This window comes from Aptenodytes patagonicus, chromosome 2, assembly GCF_965638725.1.
Source record: "Aptenodytes patagonicus chromosome 2, bAptPat1.pri.cur, whole genome shotgun sequence".
Classification (NCBI taxonomy): domain Eukaryota; kingdom Metazoa; phylum Chordata; class Aves; order Sphenisciformes; family Spheniscidae; genus Aptenodytes; species Aptenodytes patagonicus.
In genome coordinates this window covers 125,781,456-125,804,731 of record NC_134950.1, presented here as the reverse complement: position 1 = coordinate 125,804,731, position 23,276 = coordinate 125,781,456, and the positions used below count along the sequence as shown (strand labels likewise).

Genomic DNA, 23,276 nt, shown 5'->3' with positions numbered 1-23,276 from the left:
GCTAATTATATCAGCGGACAACAACTGGAATATGCAAAATAATTTCTAACTACTAAATCATTATAAAAGCCTACAAAGAGACATAAGCCATGTTCAGTTTTTTCCTCTTAACTACGCAATAACTTTTACATTTTCTTCTCCTAATATGCTTTTCCAACATTTTTATTTGGAAGAAAGTCAGAGATATTTAATTCTGTGCAAGTTACTGATATGAGACTGTAAAGAACATGACATTTCTCTGGAAGCTAAAATCCTTCCAAAAATTATATTTAACCTGAGTTATATTTGATGCATTTCCATGGATGAAGACTTAGGAAATCAGCACAGACATCCTCTTATAATTGTTTGCAGTCTATGTGAACAATTCCATTCCAGGACTACTTTATTGAAGAAAATATATAAAGTAGCTCTGGTATTTCCCAATACATACAATTCCTTTATGATCAGTAAATTAAAATGAAGGAAAAAAAAAAGTTAAACATCAGATATGTGTCCTTTAATCTCTAAATCACTTATTTTTAGACAGAAATACAATGCCTTGCACGTTTATATCACAGTCCACAGCAACGGTGCAAAATAAACAGCAATTGTTCCCCCAAAAATCTCAGTAAATTGTTACATCAACATAATTGGGCAAAGTGAAAAAAGCTGCCCTTAGAAAGCACAAGTGAAAATCAGTTGTAATTTCTCACTCTCACAGAATCGTAGAATAGTTTGGGTTGGAAAGGGACCTCTAAAGGTCATCTAGTCCAACCCCCCTGCCATGGGCAGGGACATCTGCAACTACATCAGGTTGCTCAGAGCCCCGTCCAACCTGACCTTGAATGTTTCCAGGGATGGGGCATCCACCACCTCTCTCGGCAACCTGTGCCAGTGTTTCACCACCCTCAGCGTAAAACATTTCTTCCTTCTATCTAGTCTAAATCTACCCCCCTTTAGTTTAAAGCCATTCCCCCTTGTCCTGTCGCAACAGGCCCTGCTAAAAAGTTTGCCCCCATCTTTCTTATAAGCCCCCTTTAAGTACTGAGAGGCTGCAAGAAAGTCTCCCCGAAGGCTTCTCTTCTCTAGGCTGAACAACCCCAACTCTCTCAGCCTTTCTTCATAGGAGAGGTGTTCCATCCCCCTGATCATTTTCATGGCCCTCTTCTGGACCCGCTCCAACAGGTCCGTGTCTTTCTTATGCTGAGGGCTCCAGAGCTGGACGCAGTACTCCAGGTGGGGTCTCACCAGAGCAGAGTAGAGGGGCAGAATCACCTCCCTCAACCTGCTGGCCATGCTTCTTTTGATGCAGCCCAGGATACGGTTGGCCTTCTGGGCTGCAAGCGCACATTGCTGCCTCATGTCCAGCTTTTCACCCACCAGTACCCCCAAGTCCTTCTCGGCAAGAGTAGGACTGGGCTGGGTACCCCCAGCCGTACTTTGGTTCAGGCTGACTAATGAGCAACAGGCCTCACACCCTGTGGTTAACCTGCGAGCTGGAAAGCTCCTGGCTGACATACAAGGGAGTGAAGGTGCCTTGGAAAAGTATTTCAAAAGGTGGTTTCGAAACCCAAAAATACAAGATAACCAAAGTACAGAACAAGATACCAGAGCTAAAACGAAGACATCTATCTTGTCTATACTATTGACTAGCAGCCAACTACTTCACTCTATAAACATTACCATCAGGATGGGCCCAACTGGAGCTCTTCCTGAACTGCAGCTGGACTGCACGCCAGGTGACTCTCCCCTTCAACAGGGATGCCTCTCAAGGTTTGAGATTCCCTACCTGAGACTAAGAGATCCTTCCTTACCCAAGGCAGAGATCCCTTACCCGCGACAGATCCTCGGGACATGACTGATAGCATGCTGAATTAATACTAATGAAACATTACTAATCCATATAGCTATCAATATTATTATAAACATTGTATAGATAATTCCATTAGACATAAACTATTGTCCAAGTCTAAGATTGGACCTAGCCACACCTAGGCTCCATAAGGAGTTTAGAAAGCAAGGGGGTCCACTCTGAACCTCGTGACTCATCGGGAGGGTCTTCCTCACTCTTTGCGTCTCCGGTCTCAGTGTGAATCATTCTAACTCGATTCTAACTCAATTTTCCTTTGTATGTTTCTTCCATGCAGTAATTAATAAGGTGAATGTTGCCATCCAACTTTCTGAACCTTGTTAAACCACTGTTAAACTTTGTTAAATTCCATCAAATTTATTGAACTCTGTCAAATTATTATTTTACCTCAATAAAACATATTGCTGCTTCTCTCTTTTGAGTGAGGTGCATTCCACTCATTCACAACAAGGTCGCATGCATTAGTTATCATACACAGCAGTCCTGACTTGACAGCTTGTCCAGCACACAGAGAAGCTCACTTGCTGCCCCATTATCAACTTTCAACTACTCCGCACTCCTGGAAAGTAAGCTTTTATGCAATTACGTGCAACAACTTTCTCCCAAGCTGAAAACACAGCCTCTCCCACACTAACAACTACTTTACTAATAGGAATCTTAGACCGACAGTCAAAGAAAACAGATAGTAAGAACAATTTGCACCACTCAGCACCAGCAGTCCTGCCAAATTAGTTTCCACTGTACTCAGTACTACATCAATTTCCATTTTAGAATTACTAAAAATGGTATTTTTCAGGAGCCTACTACATTACATTACATACGTTTCTGTCAAATCTCTTGTTATATCTTACTGAATTACTGAGAAGAGTCATATTGGCTGATCAGCTGGCAAGTAAATACTTTTAAATAAAATTTGACATCATTCTTAATACAAAAGCAATCAGTCTGCTCTACAAAAAGGCACAAACTCACTAGTAACTTTTTAAAAGCTTAACATAATTTCTCTTGTCACCCTATAGTTACAATTACGCTAGTCATAAAAGCAATTCAGAAATTGCTGATCTAATCCACCCTCCCACACAAATAAAAAGAGCTCCTTTGCCATAACTGAACTTCTGAGCTATGAACAGCTATGAACCAATGGCTTCAAAAGAGAAGTTTAAATTCTTCACTTTTACAATAAACTAGTACATGGGTATGAAAGAAATAATGCCAATAATGAAAATATGATAGCAAAACCAATTTCATATATTTCTTTCTTGTTATAGCTTAACCATTTCCTCAACTAGTAGTTATAAGCAATATGTTTTCCTTCATTTACCCGAAGTTTTCAGCTTTAAAAATCAGAAGCAAAATTACTGCACTAAGTTCTCTTCAGTAATGACTTAGAATTTATTTTAATGTCTTTCCTTTAAGTGCAGTTCAAAAAGTTCTCCCTTCTATCTTTTTTCCTTGTTCCTAATTATGATAAAAATCAATGCTGTGTTAAGTACTTCTCTATTTAACCACTTGCTTGTAGTTTTCTTTTAGTTTATTCCCAAATGTTATCAACTATTTGCAAACAGTCTTAATAGATGCTGCTCCTTAGCTGTTAGTTTCTCTTATCTGGCACCTCAAACAGACAAGATACCATTTGAAAGCTTCAGAATGTATACCATTATTCCCCCCCTTCCCCAACAAAATAACTCCTCTCACTCATTGTATCTGAGACACCCAAATTATAATCAGAAATGCTCAAGCAAAAAAACAGGGGGTGGGGGGAAAATCCCCAAAGAAATGTTAGTCCCAACTGAAAACTGGAACTACAGAGAGATGCTTTTTTTTTTTTAACAGCCATTTCTAAAAACTCACTATTTCTCAAAAGAAAACATTGTAAAGAAGTATTACTTCTTCACTTTAGGGAGCACAAACTGTAAGTCCTGTTTTCTAACAGAGATTTGACATTTGAAGGTCACTCCTGCTCTGCAGTGCTCTTTGGTACCCTACCACCTGCCTTCACCACGCTCCTCAGTACTCACACTGGTCCTGCACTGCAGCATTTGACAAGGCATCCTCTCTGCTTTTCACTTCATTCTGAGCAGTGACAAGCAGACAGTATGATAAAAGGACCATTTAAAAAAAAAAACCACATAACCTAAATACACTTGGAGGAAAAAGTCCTTAATAACAGACTAAAACACCAGCAATAGTTTTAAGTGTTGCCTTAAGACTCCTCTAGTAAACCCCATGCTTGCTGTTAGAACTGCAATAGCCAGCTTCCTACTATGCAGTCCCTGAAACGATGACAGAGCAGGAAGTGATGCAGAAAAAGAATTTCAGGAAGAAATTCAGTAGCAGGGATTTCAAGAAACAGAACTTCTTTCCCCTGAGGGGAAAGCCATAAGGTGGTCATTTTTTCCTTCACCAGTATAAACATGCCACAACTTAACTGAACATCTGAACCCAGTGTTGGCAAATGCATACAGAAAAGGGGCAGGAGGGGGGTGGAATAAACCAACTCACAAGTGTAAAATTCTCTTTAAAACAGAAGAGACCCATCACAATTAGTCCAAGTACCTAGTAGATGACAATGCTATTAGGAAAAAACACACCAAACCAAAAACATAAGCACAGAACAAGTAGAGATAATAAATAAATAAATTGCCAGAGCAGAGATCCAGTAGTTTTCACATTTCCAGAACTAAGTTACAGTTTCATAATTCTGCTATTTTCCTTTCAAAAAGCTTGCAATTCAGCATTCCAATACTTAAATCCAGTTGAGGGAATTATTTAATGAAAGTCAAAACTCAACATGAGTACAGTAGGTATTTTCAGTCTCTCAGGCATCTGTTCCTGATGTCCTGACATGATCTCCAATAAGCAATCTGTGAGAAACTGCACTATATTTTTCCCTATACCAGCTGCTCTCCCTATTACTACTAACAGTTCCATTAAGCTTCCCAGCTCCCTCAGTCGAAACACCTATTCCATGCTTCTTGTGTTCAATCTGTTCAAATGTCACTTCTGAAAAATCAATTTTTAAGCTCAAGGGGAACAAAGCCCAAAAAGGCTTCATATCATTAGCCTCCTCTCTGGAACCTGAGGTCACAGCTCATCCATCTCTAATTTTTAGCACATATAACATTTTCATATCTGATCTCCTTACTTTCAAATGTTTTCGTCTCTTCAGTCCATCTCCTACAGCACTACTTCCCCTACACTTGCTGTCACAGTATCAAAACCACGATCAAATAAATGGGAAAGGAGAGAGATCCTTAGAACATGGGAAGGAGGACAGGTGGATTCATACCATTCATCTGATCCTACAGAAAAGCTTCATATTCAACTGCCAACCTGTTTGTTCAGCACAAGAAGGAGCAAGACTATATCTGGCATCTGTTCAGCCCTTTTCCTCAAGCCTTTAATTCTTTCATTTAAAAACTAGCATAAAGAAAAGGTAAGAACCTAAGTTATGAGGCTAACAGTTGTAAGCTGCTACTCTGCTTAGAAGGTCCAGCTATTTCCCACAGCTCATCCCTCAACTCAGGAACTCCCACCAGAACCTCTATGCCCAAGGAGCGTCCACCTAAGCCTCCTACCAGCCTTCACAGCCATCTGACCCCTCTACAAAAGGTCATGCACAGGGAGACACTTCCAATACTTTTCCCACACTGAGAGGAGCACAGTGTGCTACAGGGAGCCCTGATCTCTGTCTAGGTTTGAATGATCTGCCAGCCTTTAGTCCACAGCATAGCAAAAACACAGTATATATTAAAGGATTTCTTTTGGCCAACAACATTTAAACCACCACACTGAATGAAGTAAGCTATGCCATAACTGCAACCTAACCTTCGCTGTTGGGCCCAGGGGCTGTGAATTGATTTAGTATAGCTCAACAACTAACACCAGTCTGAGCTCACAGACGCAGATGAACTCCAGGCCACATAGCGCTGAGCACACCAAAGCAGAGCTGCAGGCAGCCGTCAATGCCAGCCATCAAAAACCACCACAACAAAACACTCAAGAGTGTCCCAAAATGTGGGTTTCACCAGCCTACGCCCTGCAAGCAGCACAGGGCATGCGAGGACATAAAGGCTGGAAAAGCACTGGATTACCAGAAAGCTGCAAAATGAAACTTGCAATTTGAACCTCTGACCCCCTGGGAAGGACAGAGCAGCTGAACAAGGCTGTCATAACCGACAGGTTATCAATTGCTTACTGTCTGCAACTGATTCTCATGTTTGTACTCACATCTGAGAGCTTTGCTTCAAGATACTGGCTGTTCTCATAGCTCCTTATGACTATCAAGTCTAAATTAGCATCTTACTTAAAAAAGAAGTATAAGAGTACCAGTGAAGTCATCATTTTCCCAGCATAATTACATTTTCACTAGGGTTTTTACTATCAAAATATAACAACTGGGGGGAAAACTAGCAGTCCTGTTAGCAAGTTAGTTAATGACAGAAGAAAACCAAGGAATTAGAAGTTTCTGGTATTCCAGTCTCTGGCTGTGTTTTTCTCATCCAGAAGCAAAGAGACCCAGCTAGACAGAACCATCCCCAGGCCAGGTGCCCCAGCTTTCACTTCTGGGGAAAATTACCAACCTTCCCCTAACCAGTGCAATTTGGGACTTGGGAAGAGACAAGGATATTCTGAAATAAGCCTCAAAAGCACGTTTAGATTAAAGCGCCCTCCCAGAGAGAAAGAGAGAGAGAAAAGAAGAAAAGGAAAAGAAAAATATGAACCACACATTTTATCAGCAACCTCCGAATCCCTTGCATTTCACTGTCTCCCTGATGATGAATTTACTTGGCACACTAAACTGCATTCCTTACTGGGTGTGGAACAATTGCAGACATACTGTACGAAGCCTGGTAAGCATTAAATAAAATGTATACATAGACTTAACTGGACAGGACTTGCATCAATTATAGCTGTAGTTTTTACAAACAGAATACAGAATTACAGAAATGCCTTAGGATGTCCAAAAAAGCTTGAACAAACCAAAGAGAATAGAGGCACTGGCAACAGAGGGATGGAGATGCAAGGGAAGTACAGCATGATTGCCCAGTCAATTTAAATAAATCCATGGAATTTGTACAGAGAGATCTTCTACAACAGGAAGTAACTGTATTAGTAAAGATTACTGTACTACGCAAGAATCTTTTTTTCTCAGTACACATTATGTTAAGGACTGGCAAGTATAAGTAGTTCAGATTATCGTTATATGTTTAAAAAATGGCAGAAAAAGTTTCAAGTATATCCAAAACTACTCCTAGTTTATTTTTAGATCAACTAGATTTCAAGTTGACATCTTGTCAATATTCAGAAGCTATTTTGTTGAAGCCAACTTTTTAAGAACAAGAACATATCAAGAGAAAGATACTGACCGTACTGTCTTACAATAATGCAATCCAGTGAGGTTCAAAGCATAACCACATCCCCTCAATGGATATTATAGCATAAATTTTCAATTAGCTGCCTTGAGTCAGCAAAGTTTTATAGAGGTTGTATCACAGTTCACTGACTTCTTTGCCAGACCTTCATAGCTCATCCTTGTTTTGCAATGCCCTGTCCTCAGCAGGAATCACTGCCAGGAGCCAGCAACTCTTCAGTGTTGTTTTCTAGTCCGCAGCTAAAAACATCAAGGAATGAGAGACCTCAAGATGTAATAACCTTCCTGTAAACTGACAGATTAATGTTTAGATTTGAAAACTACCTTGTAATCAATGAAAGCCACTTGTGGATCTCAGTTTTACACCAAGAAAAGAAAAACATATATATTACACCTGGCAATGATTTAGTGAGGAAAGACATGCTTAGCTAGAGATCAAGCACCTCTTCCTCTAACCTCAGCAGTGTAAGCATCACATCTGAGGCTCATTCAAATTTTGTGAAGTACCTATGGTATTCCCAGATGAAAAATATTTTTTTTTTTTAAAGAAAACACTATCACCATAAAATATGGTGTTAAGAGTTTAAAAAAAAGAGAACAGTTGTGCTACAACTTAGTTTTAGTAAGTTGTCTTTATTTTTACTGAGTAATGTATTGCAATATTGACAAGGATGCAAGCTCACTGCCGGCTTTTTTTTCTTTAATATATTATGGTGTGTTCAAAGTGTTAATAACTTTTCTAACAAAACAGACAAGTAAAACAGTTTGAAACACCTTTTCATCTGAAGTGTGCTTGTCTTCATCAATCTAGGTCATCAGAGTTATAATGCCAATTCAAGAATTTGGCTTCTTGATCTTTTCTGATAACTGGCAAAAATAGCTAGATGAACGTGAGGCTTGTGGACATATGTACATTACTCATATAATTTATGTGGAAGACACATATAATAACAAGAGCTGATTACCCTGTGAAAGCAACACAAAAATTTTAAAGGTAATTTCCAGGTAGAGAAAGACATATACATGATGCCAGGAGACAGCAGTCCTCAAACCAATTCTTCATTCCTCCCTCATTCCACACTGTACTTCTCATACAATTCACTAAGGGTATATTCTCTATAGCTGTTCTAGACACAAATTATTATGATATATTCTAAGTGAATACATGGACTACCAGGTACTTTCTAGCAGACAAATCCTTTCTGAACACTTCTGTTTGGACAGTAATTTTTTGTGCAAGTTGATGGAACAAAACATCTGGTTTTAAATTTGTTCTGTGTTTTTACTGTAGTGTTTATAGCAGCTGTTATTTTTCACTTTCAAAATGCAGATAATTTATCATCTGGGTTCTCAAAATTGAACCACATGAATGTTGGCATTTCTCCCAACTGCAAGTTTCATTTAAAATTTATTTCACTGACAGAACCTGTTCAACAAGTAATATTCATTCCACTCTCATATACAAGGGGCTGAGAACTCAGCTATGTTACAGTAATGCCATTTTTTGAGCTGCATATATTTTTAATATGTATTTAAATAGAAGAAAAAAATTGCAAAGGGCAAGTTAAGGTCTTGCTTTGGGAATTTTTGAAGTTCTCAATTTTATGTCTTCCTTTCTGCTTGTTCTTCCTAGCTTTTGAATTTTTTTTTTTTTTTTTTTTTTTTTTTAATCCATAGTCTAAAAGTTCCTGGCTGGAAAGAATGAACATATCCAAGACCATGCAGTATTTTCTTTATGCATCTTATGGAAGAAAATACAATATACAAAGTAAGGATCTTGCTTGCAACATCAGCATGCTGGCTCATTTCCATCTCTTCTCCACCCCAGCTAGTTCAAACAAAGCTTTGCAGAAACCAGACCTTTCTTACATGCTGCATCATCTTAGGATAGTTGGAACTTTTCAGCTTTCTGCGCCAATACTTTGCAGTCCAATAGGGTTTGCCTTGCCTTTACTCTTAGGACTATCAATTCATTGACTGAAATTAGAAGTTTAAGTTTCTATGTTTGGTCTTTATCCTGACAGTTGATATGTAGCCATCTTCACAACAGAGTATCTTGTCAACACTGTTTCTTAGAAACATATGTATAGAGTCCACAGAGTCCATGAGAGGGTGGTTTCATCAATATGTTGTGAGATATGCAGTGTATTAGCCACGATCCTTCTGAAGAAAGCGTATTTAGATTTGCGAGCAACAATTACTTCCAAAGACCTTTATGCATTAGGTTGCTGCTTTATATATATATTTCTAAAAACACTGTTCTACAAAAATCCAGATCCTCATTGTTTTAATCAAAAAAGAAGAAACAATACTTATAACCTTTAACAGGAAAACAGTTTCATCATCATATATGCTTGAATTCCCACATAAACAATATTGTGTTGAAAAGGGCAAAGGTAAGTCTGGCACGTTAATGCATATCCAGGTGGACACTGTCAGTAGCTTCCTACGGCTGCTATTCATATCAGTCATCTACTAGCCTGAAATGAGGTCTGCTACAGAAAGTGGTGGCGGGAAGAAAGCAAAACCAGAAAAATCCTCACTACACTATGCATTCTGCAATTTAGAAAATACTAATTTCGTCTCTACTTCTTGTGTGCCATTCTTAATGGCAGTATTAGAATTAATAAACAAGAGAAAATTATCTCACTTGGGTTTCCAAGACTTCATTGTGAATTCATGTTATATGATTTCCAGACTTTCTTTTGTTAAAAAGTCGTAAAGGTCTATCCTTGTGCTGTCTTCAGTTCAGTATCTACTTCCTTCTCTCTTCTGTTTCTTCTCTTTCCCTCCATCAGTCCTCCTCCAGAGGCTTTAACTCCTTTTCTAAATCTCTCTCACCATTCTACATCTCTTCTTTCCTCCCTTGTTCTATTGCCAAACTACCCTTTCCTTGCACTTGCATAATAAAAATAAGATAAAGTTTAATACATGAACCCTGTGAACATGACTGTGAACAGTCACAAAAGCAAAGCCTACTAACCAGATAAGATAAAACAGGGGGGGAAAGGAAAGACAAAACCCACACTACACCTTACAGTGTGGAAGGCAAAGCTTCCAGCTCAAAAAAAAAAAAAAAAAAAAAAAAAAAGAGAGAGAGAAATCTCTCTATTCCGTTTTCAAGAGCAGGAGCTTCTATAAAAAGCTTACTGTGATAAGGCACCAAAAAAAAAAAAACCCAACCACAAAAAACCACCTTCAGGAGTTTTTGTGCCAGTGCAAAATGCCCAAATGCTTGCAGCAACGAATAACACATTTTGCTTCTCCATGTTGCCTACGCTTCAGTATCTTTTTCATGACCAAGTTCATTATCTTCCTCCTGTCACCATGATAAAAGCAGTACAGAGAAACCTGATACAACTCTTCTTCAGTTCCCTGCCAGCTCCAAACAATGGCAACAGACAAGAAGTTCACCATTTCCCCTCTTCCCCCCGCCTTTTTTTTTTTATTATTTTATAAATTTAAGGAGAATAATAGCAGAATGCCTGGCTTAAACTATTCTCCTTTTACTAGGAACGTTTTCTTCATATTCCAAAGCTAGAAAAACACACGCACCCCTCTCCTGGTGAGGTTAAACATACTACTCTGACTCCAGTGCATACATTTTCCCACAGTGTGTATGTGCCCCTTACATAAAAGCATCATCCTATCTCAATGAAAGATGTAGCAACCAATAGAGCTGTAAGTGGCAGTGTGGTTCACAATTCTGTATATAAGGTAAACGCAGAAGCTTTATCAACACAGAGCCCCAACTTATATTTATGTACTTCCTCTAACTTTTAAATATACTGTTGAATGACCTAGACAAGTTGTCCTGTCACAATTCTTAACTGCGCTCCAAGTCCATTCTCAAGCAAATCAAATAATCACCACTGACTTATTTTATAAAAACTCTTGAGAACCTGATGAAAGGCACACTATATAAGGCACAACTCTTAATACTGCAACAGGTAATCTCTGAAAGGCTGTGTAGTTGAAGAAAAGCCATTTCTTAGGTAACTCAGAAATATGTACTTGATATATGAACTTGTAGTAGTAACTTCTTCAAAACTGCCGAAAAATATTAATTTAGGGATTTCAATTTACAACCATCTGACTGATAGCCTAAGGTCTTGTCAGTCAAATACCTTAAGGCATCTGCAAATGCTGTACAACACTCTTAAGTGGGTGCACTGGACTAAGAGATACACAATAGCAACCGCATTTAGCCTGTAGATGGGTCCTGAAACAAGCACCAAGCATACAGCAATTAATACTACATATCAGTGTAGCCCTGCCTTTTATTTTGAAGACTAGCACTCCAAATTTTAAACTGCAATTTTATCAGAAAAATACTACCAACAAAATTGTTAGGTTTCATCAAGCATATAGTGAATGATTCAAAATGCTAAGGTTCATCAATACTTGGTGCATTCAGCTCCTTTCCACCAAAAACCATGGGAAAGTTCCCAAACTGAAGGAAACTACACTATGCAAACATTTTAAAAAGTATAAATGCAACAGCCTAGTTAATTGCTCTCATTCTATCCAATGCTTAATAAAATAATGCAACAGCTCATACAGTACATTTTTAAACAAACAAAAGATATTTAAAGCAAGATAATTATCACCAATCAGTATGCATTTACTAAAAACAAATCTCCTCCAGAAAACCTGCTAGGTTTCTGATATCACAAGTTTGCTTCATAATATTAACAGCACTGAAGCAATGTTCTAATGCAGGCAGCACTGAGTTTTAAGTACAATTAAAAAAATGAACAAGACATATTAAATGCACTGAAAAACAGTTAAAAGATGGAGCCAGCCTCAAAATACAACTAAATGAGGATCTTTGATTGAATGTATTTCTAATAGGGTTCCTTGGCAATCAGTTCTTAGCTTTGGAATCATAGAATCATTTAGGTTGGAAAGGACCTTTTAAGATCACCAAGTCCAACCGTTAACCTAACACTGCCAAGTCCACCACTACACCATGTCCCTAAGCACCACATCTACAGGTCTTTTCAATACCTCCAGGGATGGTGACTCAACCACTTCCCTGGACAGCCTCTTCCAATGCTTGAGAACCCTTTTGGTGTAGAAATTTTTCCCAATCTCCAATCTAAACCTCCCCTGGCGCAACTTGAGGCCGTTTCCTCTCGTCCTATCGCTTGTCACTTGGGAGAAGAGACCAACACCCACCTCGCTACAACCTCCTTTCAGGTGGTTGTAGACAGCGATAAGGTCTCCCCTGAGCCTCCTTTTCTCCAGGCTAAAAAACCCCAGTTCCCTCAGCCGCTCCTCATCAGACTTGTTCTCCAGATTCTTCACCAGCTTCGTTGCCCTTCTTTGGACACACTCCAGCACCTCAGTGTCCTTCTTGTAGTGAGGGGGCCCAACATTGAACACGGTATTCGAGGTGCGGCCTCACCAGTGCTGAGTACAGGGGGACAATCACTTCCCTACTCCTGCTGGCCACACTATTTCTGATACAGGCCAGGATGCCATTGGCCTTCTTGGCCACCTGGGCACACTGCTGGCTCATATTCAGCCAGCTGTCAACCAACACCCCCAGATCCTCTTCTGCCAGGCAACTTTCCAGCCACTCTTCCCCAAGCCTGTAGCATTGCATGGGGTCGCTGTGACCCAAGTGCAGGAATGTTTAGCAATGACTTAGTTGGGAAAAAAAATTTCCATAAAGATTGCTGATGACAAAAATAAGCTATCATCAGCAAACAACATGCATTCCAATACTGTCAAAGTAAAATCATACATTTAGTGACAAAAAAGTCATAATTACAAGACAGAGGATTTACCTGGAAAAGCACTGACTCATAAAAATTCAGGGTAAGGAAAATCTACTGATTATTTTGTCCAAGTAATTCTTCCAACTAATAATTAGCTTCCTCAACTATATTTTAAAATTATTGTCTTCTGTAAACATATAATTAACTACTATTTTTACCCCCTCAAAAACAGGGCATACGCACACCATGAGAAAGCCCAAGAAGTATCACTGGGGATATGCAAAAACATGCTAATCGTGGAGAGAGCATACTGCAGGGAGACAACTCCCACAGCACTCCTTTTCATCACCTTCCCATCCAAAAAAGGATTGTTAAGTGCTACTCTTCATTTTGAGACTTCTGGCACTCATTTTGGTAGTACTATGCCATATGTTACTGGATCAAGAAGTATACCGGATATCAGGAGAAAACGGCGTAACACGCACCAGGGTGTTGCGCCACAGACTGCTTAAGCAAAGCAAGTAGGAAGTAACAAGAGTGTGGGTATGAAGATACCTGTCTGGAGAACCCAGGCAGCACCAAGGAATACGAGGTCTCAGTGTTGTGTGTAGTTAGACTAACAGTTAAACTTACGAGGCAAAATTAACAACCTAGTTTTCAAAAAATAATGATGGAAACCTAAAAAGCTAATGGTCTTTGAATGTTTTAAGCAGGGAATATTGAGTTGGAGGAAATGGGATGCATTACCCCTGTATTTGATCCCCAGTGCAACCACAGCTGAAACTGTACATAGTTCTGGTGTCCACATGTGAAGAAAAACATTGAAATACCAAATAATAATCAGAACTATCATAAATTATTAAAATTACTGGGAGATCTGACTTGCAGCAAGAAAACTCCATTGGTCTAGATACTCCAAATACAGACAAAAGATAACCTAGCCTGCTCAAAAAGACTGCACATAGAAATTCAATTTGATAAGAGGTATCTTCAGTCTCATACACAACCAGGATAATGAGATTCAGTGAAAAGTCAAAGGCTGACATGTATTAAGAACAACAGGCAATTTTTTAAGTAGTGATTAAAGCTAGGCAAATTGTTCCCATAGCTATGGTGAAGAATCCGCTATCACTGGAAGAAAAATTCTCAAGATATATATCCAAAGAGAAACACAAGTCTAGGTGCAACAGAAACCATGACAAATTCTATGGCTTGTGCTACAGAACTGGGTAGTTAAGGACCTACATTCTTCAACTTTAAATTACCTCCTAATTAAATGCCGTCTTGGAAAGAGAAGTGCAGTAGCATTTAGACAGCATTTATTGAAACATTTTTATATGCAACAGTTAAATACTAAGCAAACTTTGCCTCCCTGGATTAGGTTCCAAAAAGTAATCAGACATCTCGCTAAGATATCCACAAAAGCCTACAAGATCTAAAGCACAATGACAAGATCCTTGAAAATAAAGTTGTGGAAGTGTATTAGGACCAAGAATAGTCAGCATTTTTAGTTGAACCAAATTCAATACTTTTTGTTTCATCATTCATTATAGTACATATTTAACAAATATAATTTTACATTAAAAACCAGTATTATGGCAATTTTTAACATCCTATTTACTTAGAAGGGTCAGCCTTTTAAATACATCATAAAGAACAAAGTAAGAATATTAGGAGAAGCTAAAGCCCAAATACATTCTTATTATTAAACAATTGTTTTTAAATATAAAATGACTGGGGAAATCTTTTGAATACTTTTCTTATATACTCATAAAAAGATTCCAGATACATTACTTAGTTTAACAGCTTACTGTCACTTCTCCTACATGAACAAAATCAGTATTCATAACCTGGTGCATTTTTTTAAACGAGCCAGCAAGTGCATGTGTGCTCCCTCTAACTACATTTATCATTGCGTTGCTAAGCACAGAAATCACCATTCAAAAAGCCAGCAGCAAAATGAGCTAGTAATAACAAAACCCAGCTAAGGGTAAGTAAGTGCTTCAGTGTTAGTGCCAACTGCCACTTCTTTTCACTGTCTGAAAGCTAAGTGTGACATCTGGGTGAAAGGAAGACCATGCTCTTATTTTGTCTGTCACTTCATTCCCTCTGGTACAAGACTGCTGCTCAGCTCTGAAGTGCACTTGCAAATGCCAAATATACTGCCTGAGTGAAAACGCCCGAGTCTCATTCGTTTTAAACAGATTTTTTTTCTTACATTATCATCAAGCATCTTATGCATTAGATTATTAAGCGTCATATAAATTTATCCTCTGCATAGGCATAAGCAGCCCTGACACCATGTGACACAAGCAGCTGAGGAACAAAGAACTTGGGTTACCTGCCTGGATACAAGAGAAATGTCCATGGCAGTTCTCCAACCAGAATCTACATCTCCAGTGCAAACCAATTCCTTAACCACAAAACCATCCTTTTCAATTTCAGGTTCAAAGTTGTCTTCCTCCAAATGTTTCTTGTAAGCATTACTGAAAGGCAGAGAACGATGGATTTCTCAGCCTCCCTCTTACCTTGTTAAAATTCTTTCTCTGACTTTCACTGTTTGAACAGCCTTCATTCTCCCAACAGAGCTGGTTTAGAGGCAAGAGCAAAAGCTATTCAAACTAAACCAACCAGTTCGTGATTAAACCAGTTAGGTTTAATCAACCACTAATTAAACAAAGACAAAGTGCATCTTAACTGAACGTTCTAATTTTCCTACAAAGAAATTAGGGATATACATTTAAAGAGATTATTTTTTTACCTTTTTTTCATTCGTTTTCTTTTTTTCAAGTGAGCATTAATGATACTTACAGGGAAAAAGTTTCAACAGCAAAAAGTGAAGGAAGGGGAGGAGGAAAAAAAGAAAGCTTACCTTTGAATGTGATTATTTTTGCTACATAGATTTCAGGATTAAGAAAAAAAAGATTATTGCCTTAATCCAAAACAGAACTTACTAATAACTGATTTTTTGACATTTTAAATTCCAAGTTTATTTGAAACTAATGACATAAATCTTAATTTCAGTAATGTAAGATATGCGACTCCTGAGTGTTCAGCACAAAAAATATCCTGTTCATTTGTTCAGCAGAACTAAAACATTTTGGTTTTAAGTAGTTTTCTTCCTTTCCACATTGCCTCCTACTACAAACTGAATCTACATGTGAAGGGACAACACAGTGTCTAGAAAAATCTATTTTGCAAGTAAATTCCTTAATAGAATGTTAGCCCAATATTATCAAAATGCCTTGAAAATTTAAAGTTGCCACAATTCCTAACAAATTATAATCAAGGTTCCAAAATTTAAGGAACAGATTTCCAACAACAGAATAGAGAAGGTTGACATCTCCAGCTCCTTAAAATAGAGTCTCCCCCTTCCCAAACTCTGCAAATAAATCCTGAAGATATTATAACACTACACAAAGCCCTGTATAGATATGCCAGAAACACACTAAGACCAAAAGATACACAGTGGAGGGGCTGGTGTTAAGCTGATTCTAGTAAGAACACAAAAAACTCCCATTTCAGCAAACTTCACAAACATTAAATAAGCACATGGTTATTTTCTCCTTCTCAGATACTGTCTACTGTTAGACAGTGGTTATGTTATGGTTACGTTAGTATGGTTTATTCTATATTAAAAAACCAGTTTATTTCTCTAGGACAGACCTCCCTCCCAGCAGCTATATTGGTATACTTATACAACTACAGTCATATCATTTGTTCAGTAACCATCTTCTCATTTTTTTACACTGGAAAAAGGCCACAATTCATTGCTAGAACAACTTGACTGGTACCGCTGAAGAATTAGCAACTACTAGAGGTTGCAACTACTACCCCAAAGCTCCACTAGCAGATGTGTCAATCCCAAAATTCTGCAAAAGATGGACTAGCTAATTCAGAAGGAGGGAAAGGGGGATTATTACTGTGTTTGAAGTATCTTCAATTGCCCCTCTAAGAGGTCACAATTTCTTTCTCCAGAATATATATAAAATTTAAAAAAAAGAATTAAAAAACGTTACATGCAGATTTTTGTAGGTGCTATAGCACAAAACAGTGTTGACATATTTTTGTCGACATACTTAGAAAACAACCGTCTCTTAACAGCTACGGTCAGAGCAGCATAACCTCTGGGAGCCAAAGAAGTCAGCCCCTAAACTAGCACTAAAGTCTGCTGGTTCCTCTGGCGGTATCCTAGCTGCTGTTTGGGACACTGGAAATAAGGAAGGGTCTTTCTGTGGTGGCAGCAGTCAGATTGCAACTGTTCTCTGCAACTACACAAGCAAAGAGACCACACCACAGCATTGTGAAGCCCAGTAAAGACACTGAGCGCAAAAAATCCCCAAATTGCCTCAAAGTACACTTTTTGTTGACATCCAAAGAATGCAGCTAACCCCCAAAAGAAGTCTGGTGGTGCCCAAGCAGTTGTTGTTCATCGGGCACGATTCATGCAGACTGGTAACACGATACATTTCTCAACTGAGAGAGGAAACAGGAATACGCCAAAGTAATGCTTTAGAAAACACCTGGGCTACAGAATAATTTACAGAGAGCAGTTCAGCTCAGAAAAGCAACAACATCCATCAGCTAGGGCTCCATTTGTTGTTGTTACAAATCCAAATTTAAGCCCCAGCCCAAATGCATATGATCCAGGGGCTTATACATGCTTGCAGGACAAAACTCTACAAGCACAAGTACTAAAAACATTTTCAAGGAAAAACTGGGGAGGGGGAGGCAGACCACACGTGAATTTCACACTACCTTGGCAAATGGATTTTTAAGATTTTTTATAACATTTTACCAATCTATTCAAAAACAGGATAATAATGCCACAGGCAATACATATTTCATTAATATCAAATTAACTCATGCAAAATAGGTTTTGCATGACATGAGACGATTCTACAGAGACATATTTGTCCATCAAAGCCACACAACTGCCATTTAAAATACAAGCTACTACTCTCCCATACACGTAGAACAAGTAAATCCCAATAGAAATGCTTTGTAACAGTCCTTCAATTCTATAACATAATTATTTCTAATTTCATAGTAAAGACAGTCAGATGCCTGGATGTCTCAGACCAGACACAAGTGTTCTTATGTCAAAGTGTCTGTATTTTAGAGTAAGTTCCACTCTCTGCATTCATACGTGGGTAAATCCAGAGAAGGTTACAGACTTTAGTGGAGACGCTCTGGATGCCCAGCCCCAACACCTTTATCACACAACAAACTGCCTCAAAACAACGAAACAAAAAAAAGCAGCGTTTCCTTCTGCTTGTTATAAAGGTGAAGAACCTCACTCATTTCCAAATCAGATTGTTCCTGAACCTGCTAGAGCAGAATAGATTTCTTTAGTAATAGACAACAAACCTTCAGAAATTCTTAAAATAAGAAGCAATGCAGCTCTCCAGATTGACTGAATTTGAGGCCTTCAATTACTTCAGTTAATGCTTATAAATGCAGCGTTACGCTTCAGTATTCATACTCAGTTGCCTCATCCAAAATAAGACTGTCTTGCATACACCTGTTAGAGGACAATTGATAAAAAAGTGATACTAATTTATCATAATTCAAATGACAATAATTTCTTTAGGCTTGTAGAGGCTACTCTGCACAGGAGGCTACTCTGCACAGTAAGTGTTGGATAACCTAGGAAAGCCTTTCAACTTCAATACCATGTGGCATAAGCTAACATTAAAAATACATTTAAATTATTTAGGCTAACGGATAAAGAGCTTTAAAGAAGAACATTCCAAATCCATGATCACTGAACTCTGTCAGTTCTTGCTTTGTTTTTCCACTTTATTTATATTCACGCCATCTGATTGTATTGATCATGTGCTTAAACAACCTTGTGGTTTTTCAGAGGAAGTAAATTCAAAACTAATTTGTATGATCATTCAGTAACACATACGCTCTTGACTGATTTGCAGGTGCCAGCTATGAAGTCACTTACCAAACCTTATAGACTGAGCTCCGATTCACAGAAAACATACTCCATGACAAATATTCAGAAGGCCAAACAGACAACCATGCTCGAACCCATGGATCACTACTCATTTATTGGACGTTATAGTAAGACCAACTTTTGTAAGTCCCAAGTTTCAACTGTTCTGTCTAGAACTTGTATCAGATTCCCCATCCCAAACAACTGATACATACATCAACAGAATGGAATAACTGAACAAACTAAAGTTACTGAGCATAAGAGCCCTGTGTCATCATAAACCACTTGCTCAAACAGCCAGTTTTAAAGAAAATAAAATTGGCAATTGACAAAGCATGATAAAGCAGCATTAAAAAAAGACTGCTAAAAATAAATGGACATTAATTTCCAAGTGCTATGGTAGAACTGTTTAAGCGACATTTATCTTTTTTCCCCGATGGTTTCAGATAAAAGTTTCTTGGACATACACAGATTATACATGCTATTTCAAGCTGTCAGCCTTATCAAAGACTTAATCTGTTCCCAAATAAAACAAACAGGCAGTTCTAGACGCTAAGATTTATAAGCAAAAGCCTCTATTTTGTAATTTTGTCAGATTTCACAAAAGTGACCCTTAAAATTACTCACAGTAAAAAGAGTTACCGTTTCTATAAAAAGAGATGGAGGTGTCAGGGGAAAAAAAAAGGGGAAGGGTGGGCTTTTAATTTTTAGTCGTGCATTTTAGTCCTACATTTTAGGTATCAAAATGTGTTTATTTGGTTTTTAAGCAAAACTACAGGAGGACTGCACAAATCAACAGACAGATACAAGTCTAATGTCAATCTACCACAGAACTGCAGTAACCAAATGACAGTAAAGGGCCTTCTCTATGTCTACATTGAAGCAGCCTAGTTTTATGGAGATGAGTGTGTATCCAAATCGTACCAGACATATTCATTATCACTCATAGCTGGCGTACCCATGCATGCCCTCCAGTGTATGGAATTAGACCAGCTCCTGAAACTTTTCAGGAAGTATTGCTACAGTACTCCTACCACCGATTTAGCCCCACACGAGTAAGCATCATAGCATCATCGGCATTTCTGCAGTTTCACTCTGTCACTTCTAAATAGTTCAGAATTACTGTCAGAACACCAAGGACCCAGCCATTTCCATGTTCTTACTGCTTGTGATCACTTAATATACGCAACAGCGCGTTTTGGTAGGTTTGAGGTTTTTTTGTTTTTTAAAGGTTTGTGCAGAGGTTTATAACTAGTCCTATAAATGTTCTCTCCATAGCATTTGCTTCTCTTCAAAACCATCACTGTGATGCCTTACATTAAAAAGTCAAGTTTTAGGTACTCATCCTCATCCATCCGCTAAGAGGACAAAGTTTAATAATGAGAAGTAAAACACTAATAAGAAATCTTCTCTCTTGATTTCAACAGATCCCAACACAGCATTATTAATTCCACAGTCTGGCTTCAACACTGTAAAAAATTTTGCACTGAGACACTAGATTCAAAACCAGACCTTCCCCGGCACTTCCACAGCTGCACATCAGCCTGTCCACACCCAGCAAATTGCAGGACCAAGGCCTGTCACCTTATCAACATAAATTAGGACTTGTCAAACAGGAAGGACGTAGCAACAGAAGAGATCTTACTAAACACACAGGTAACTGTTTCCTCTGTCCCACCCCGTAGCAAAAAAATAATAGTAATAATCACAAGCGTGGCATTTTTCCCATTTATTTTGGGAGGCTCTCACCCAGTTTTTCATTCTTTAGTTATCTAAGATAACTTCACAGAAGAAGGAGAGTAACGTGAAAGAAAAGGAGCTTAAAAACGGAACACTGGCGGGAGAACAGCATGTGCTGCGTTACTCCTCCCCTGCCCCCGCCCGCACCTGCGGCGGCGGCGCTGGGGGCCACCGCTCCGGCCGCGCTGCCCTGCGCCCGCCGACCCAAACACCGGGCCGCCCCTCCCCGCCCCGTCCTTATGCCCAACTGCTCCGCCGGTTGGGAAAACAAACGAGTAAAACAAAATGAAGGAAAGCGGGCGCGGAGGGGAAGGGAGCCTGGCCTCGGGCAGGGCTGGCGGCACAGCGCGGCCTACCTGCCCGCGGCGGCCGGGGAAGGGTCGGAGCGGCAGCACCAACTGCCCGGACACCATCTTGGGGGCGGCTGGGGGTGAGGAGCGGCGCCCGCTGGGGGAGGACGCGGCCCCACAGCGCCGCCGGGGGCCGGCCCGGCGGTTTACCTGCTCTGCCAGCCCTGCAGGAGGTTGGTGTATTTGCTGAGCGTCCCTTCCAGCACCGGCTCCCGCCGCCTGCCGCCACCACCGGGCGCCTGCGCGCCCCCCGGGCTGGCCGCCGCCGAGCCGGGGCTACTGCCGCCGCCGGCCCCCCCGCCTCCATCCAGCCTCCCCGCGGCCGCCGCCCGGCCCGGCAGCCCGCGGCTGGCGGAGGAGGACGAGGGAGACGAGCCCGCCGACGTGGGGCGGCTGCTGCTGCGGCTGCTGCTGTTGCTGCCGCCGCCGCCCTCGCTCGCCGCTGCCGCCTTCTCCATGGAGCCCCGCAGCGGAGGCTGCGAGCCCGCTCCGGCCGCGGCTACCTCCCGTGCCCGGCAAAGCCCTGACTCACAGGCGGCGCGGAGAGGGGCGGCGCCCGCGGGAGAAGGGGCCGGGCCGCGCCGGGCGAGGGAACCGCCGCGCCGCCTCCTCGCGAGTTGCTGAGGGGAGTTGGGCGGCGGTTGGTACCCCGCGGCTCGGCGGGCTCACGCCGGCCGCCCCCTCGGACCTCGGCCGCCCCGCCTGCCGAGCCAGGGGCAGTGCGCTGCCCTGGCGGCGGGAGCCGCGCAGACCCCTGCGCGTGGGCGGGTGCCACGCACACAGACACGGAGACACGCAGCGAAGGAGGAAAGGCGTGACATACACACAGACTGCAGGGTGCAGCGAGATGGCACACGGCAGTGCCCACGCGCCCCCAGCAATGACACACGCGCCCGTGCCGTGTGACACTGAGAGGTGACCCCAAAGGAAAGAGTGCCCAGCACACAGGGTGTGGGGCGGACGTGTAGACCCATAGGCACGCAGGCTGATGTCACGGCGAGAAGAGGGTGCCCCGCGTGCACGCTGCCAGGCCCTCGTGCATGTGGCGGGGGGAGAGGAGAGCCCAGCGTGCAGGGCCGGGCAAACACCGTCTCCATCCCTGACAGGCCTCACACACACACCACATGACACGCACACGTGTGAGGAGCAAGGAAAGCAGTGGCTCTGTGCAGGGTGTACACATAGAAACACCACCAGAGAGGAGGACGCCCAGGCTACAAAGCATATGACTGACACTCACAAAAGCTGTGCCCACCAGAGCACAAAGCGTAGCACCCGAGGGGGGATTTCTTGGTACAGGCTGATACACACCACTGCCCGTTACCACAGAGCGTGACACCAAGGAGATGACTGTCCATGACACAGTACACCAGCAGCACAGAGCAATGCCCGCACACAGTGAAAAATCAAGAGGTAGGTGGTGAGCCCAGCAGTCAGGAACACAACAGTCTTGCCCAACACACAGCATATACTGCCACACATAATATATATCAACATACCATATCAGTCATATCATTCATCCAGACTTTGCAAAAAATATTATTGTGGGTTAAGTCACATCTCCTGAAAACAGGGGATGTAACCTCAAGATCACTGTAAAAAGCTAAGCAGGTCCTTGTACAGTCAGCTTGGTACAAAGCTATGCAGTTACACTCCCTCAAATCAACTCTATGGCCACCCTTGCTGCATTAACCAAGTGCCTCAGTTTTGTTACAATATGTATCTTCACAGCATACCAAAGACGTAGTTATTCTTCTTGTAATTTTGTAACTGGAGACCTGAGATACGGAGGAGCTCAGAGAGTCTATGAGAAAATATGAACTGAGCTTAGCTCCTGCGCTTTAACCCTGTGGAAAGTTTTACACCCCCGTGTACTAGAGACTTTTGGAGTGTACCAAACGTCATGTGCCCTCTGTGTTCCGCACCTCAGTAGATACTCAATCCATCCAAATCCACACAGTTAGAGGCCTTCATTCCCCATATAGATGAGCATAGAGAGGAGGGCTCCTAACTTGGATTCTCCCAGTTTTATCTCTGGAAAATCCTACCATATGTGTTGTGGTTTGGTAGCAGAAATGTTGGGCAACCTGATCCTGAATTTTGGGTAGCTAAACTTCTCATGTTGTAGCTAAATAGTGAGGCACTGCAGTCTGGAAACTTGGATTTTAATTTAGTATTTCACTGGCGGAACATTTAATGCATATCTCTTGCAGTACAGACAAAGATTATGAACTCAGTTATTTTTGAAAACAAAATATTTTAGAGTAACTAATCTTTCAAGTCAGAGCTA

At 40.8% G+C, this 23,276-nt stretch overlaps 1 protein-coding gene across 1 annotated transcript in view; it reads right to left on the bottom strand.

Moving 5' to 3' along the window:
- The window catches only part of OSBPL10 (oxysterol binding protein like 10), a 123,222-nt gene extending 101,778 nt beyond the window's left edge, over positions 1-21,444 (bottom strand). Inside the window, exon 1 of the mRNA XM_076331128.1 lies at positions 21,137-21,444. Coding sequence (XP_076187243.1) covers positions 21,137-21,444 — 308 coding nt within the window. The remainder of the gene's footprint in view (positions 1-21,136) is intronic.
- Positions 21,445-23,276: the final 1,832 nt, after the last annotated feature.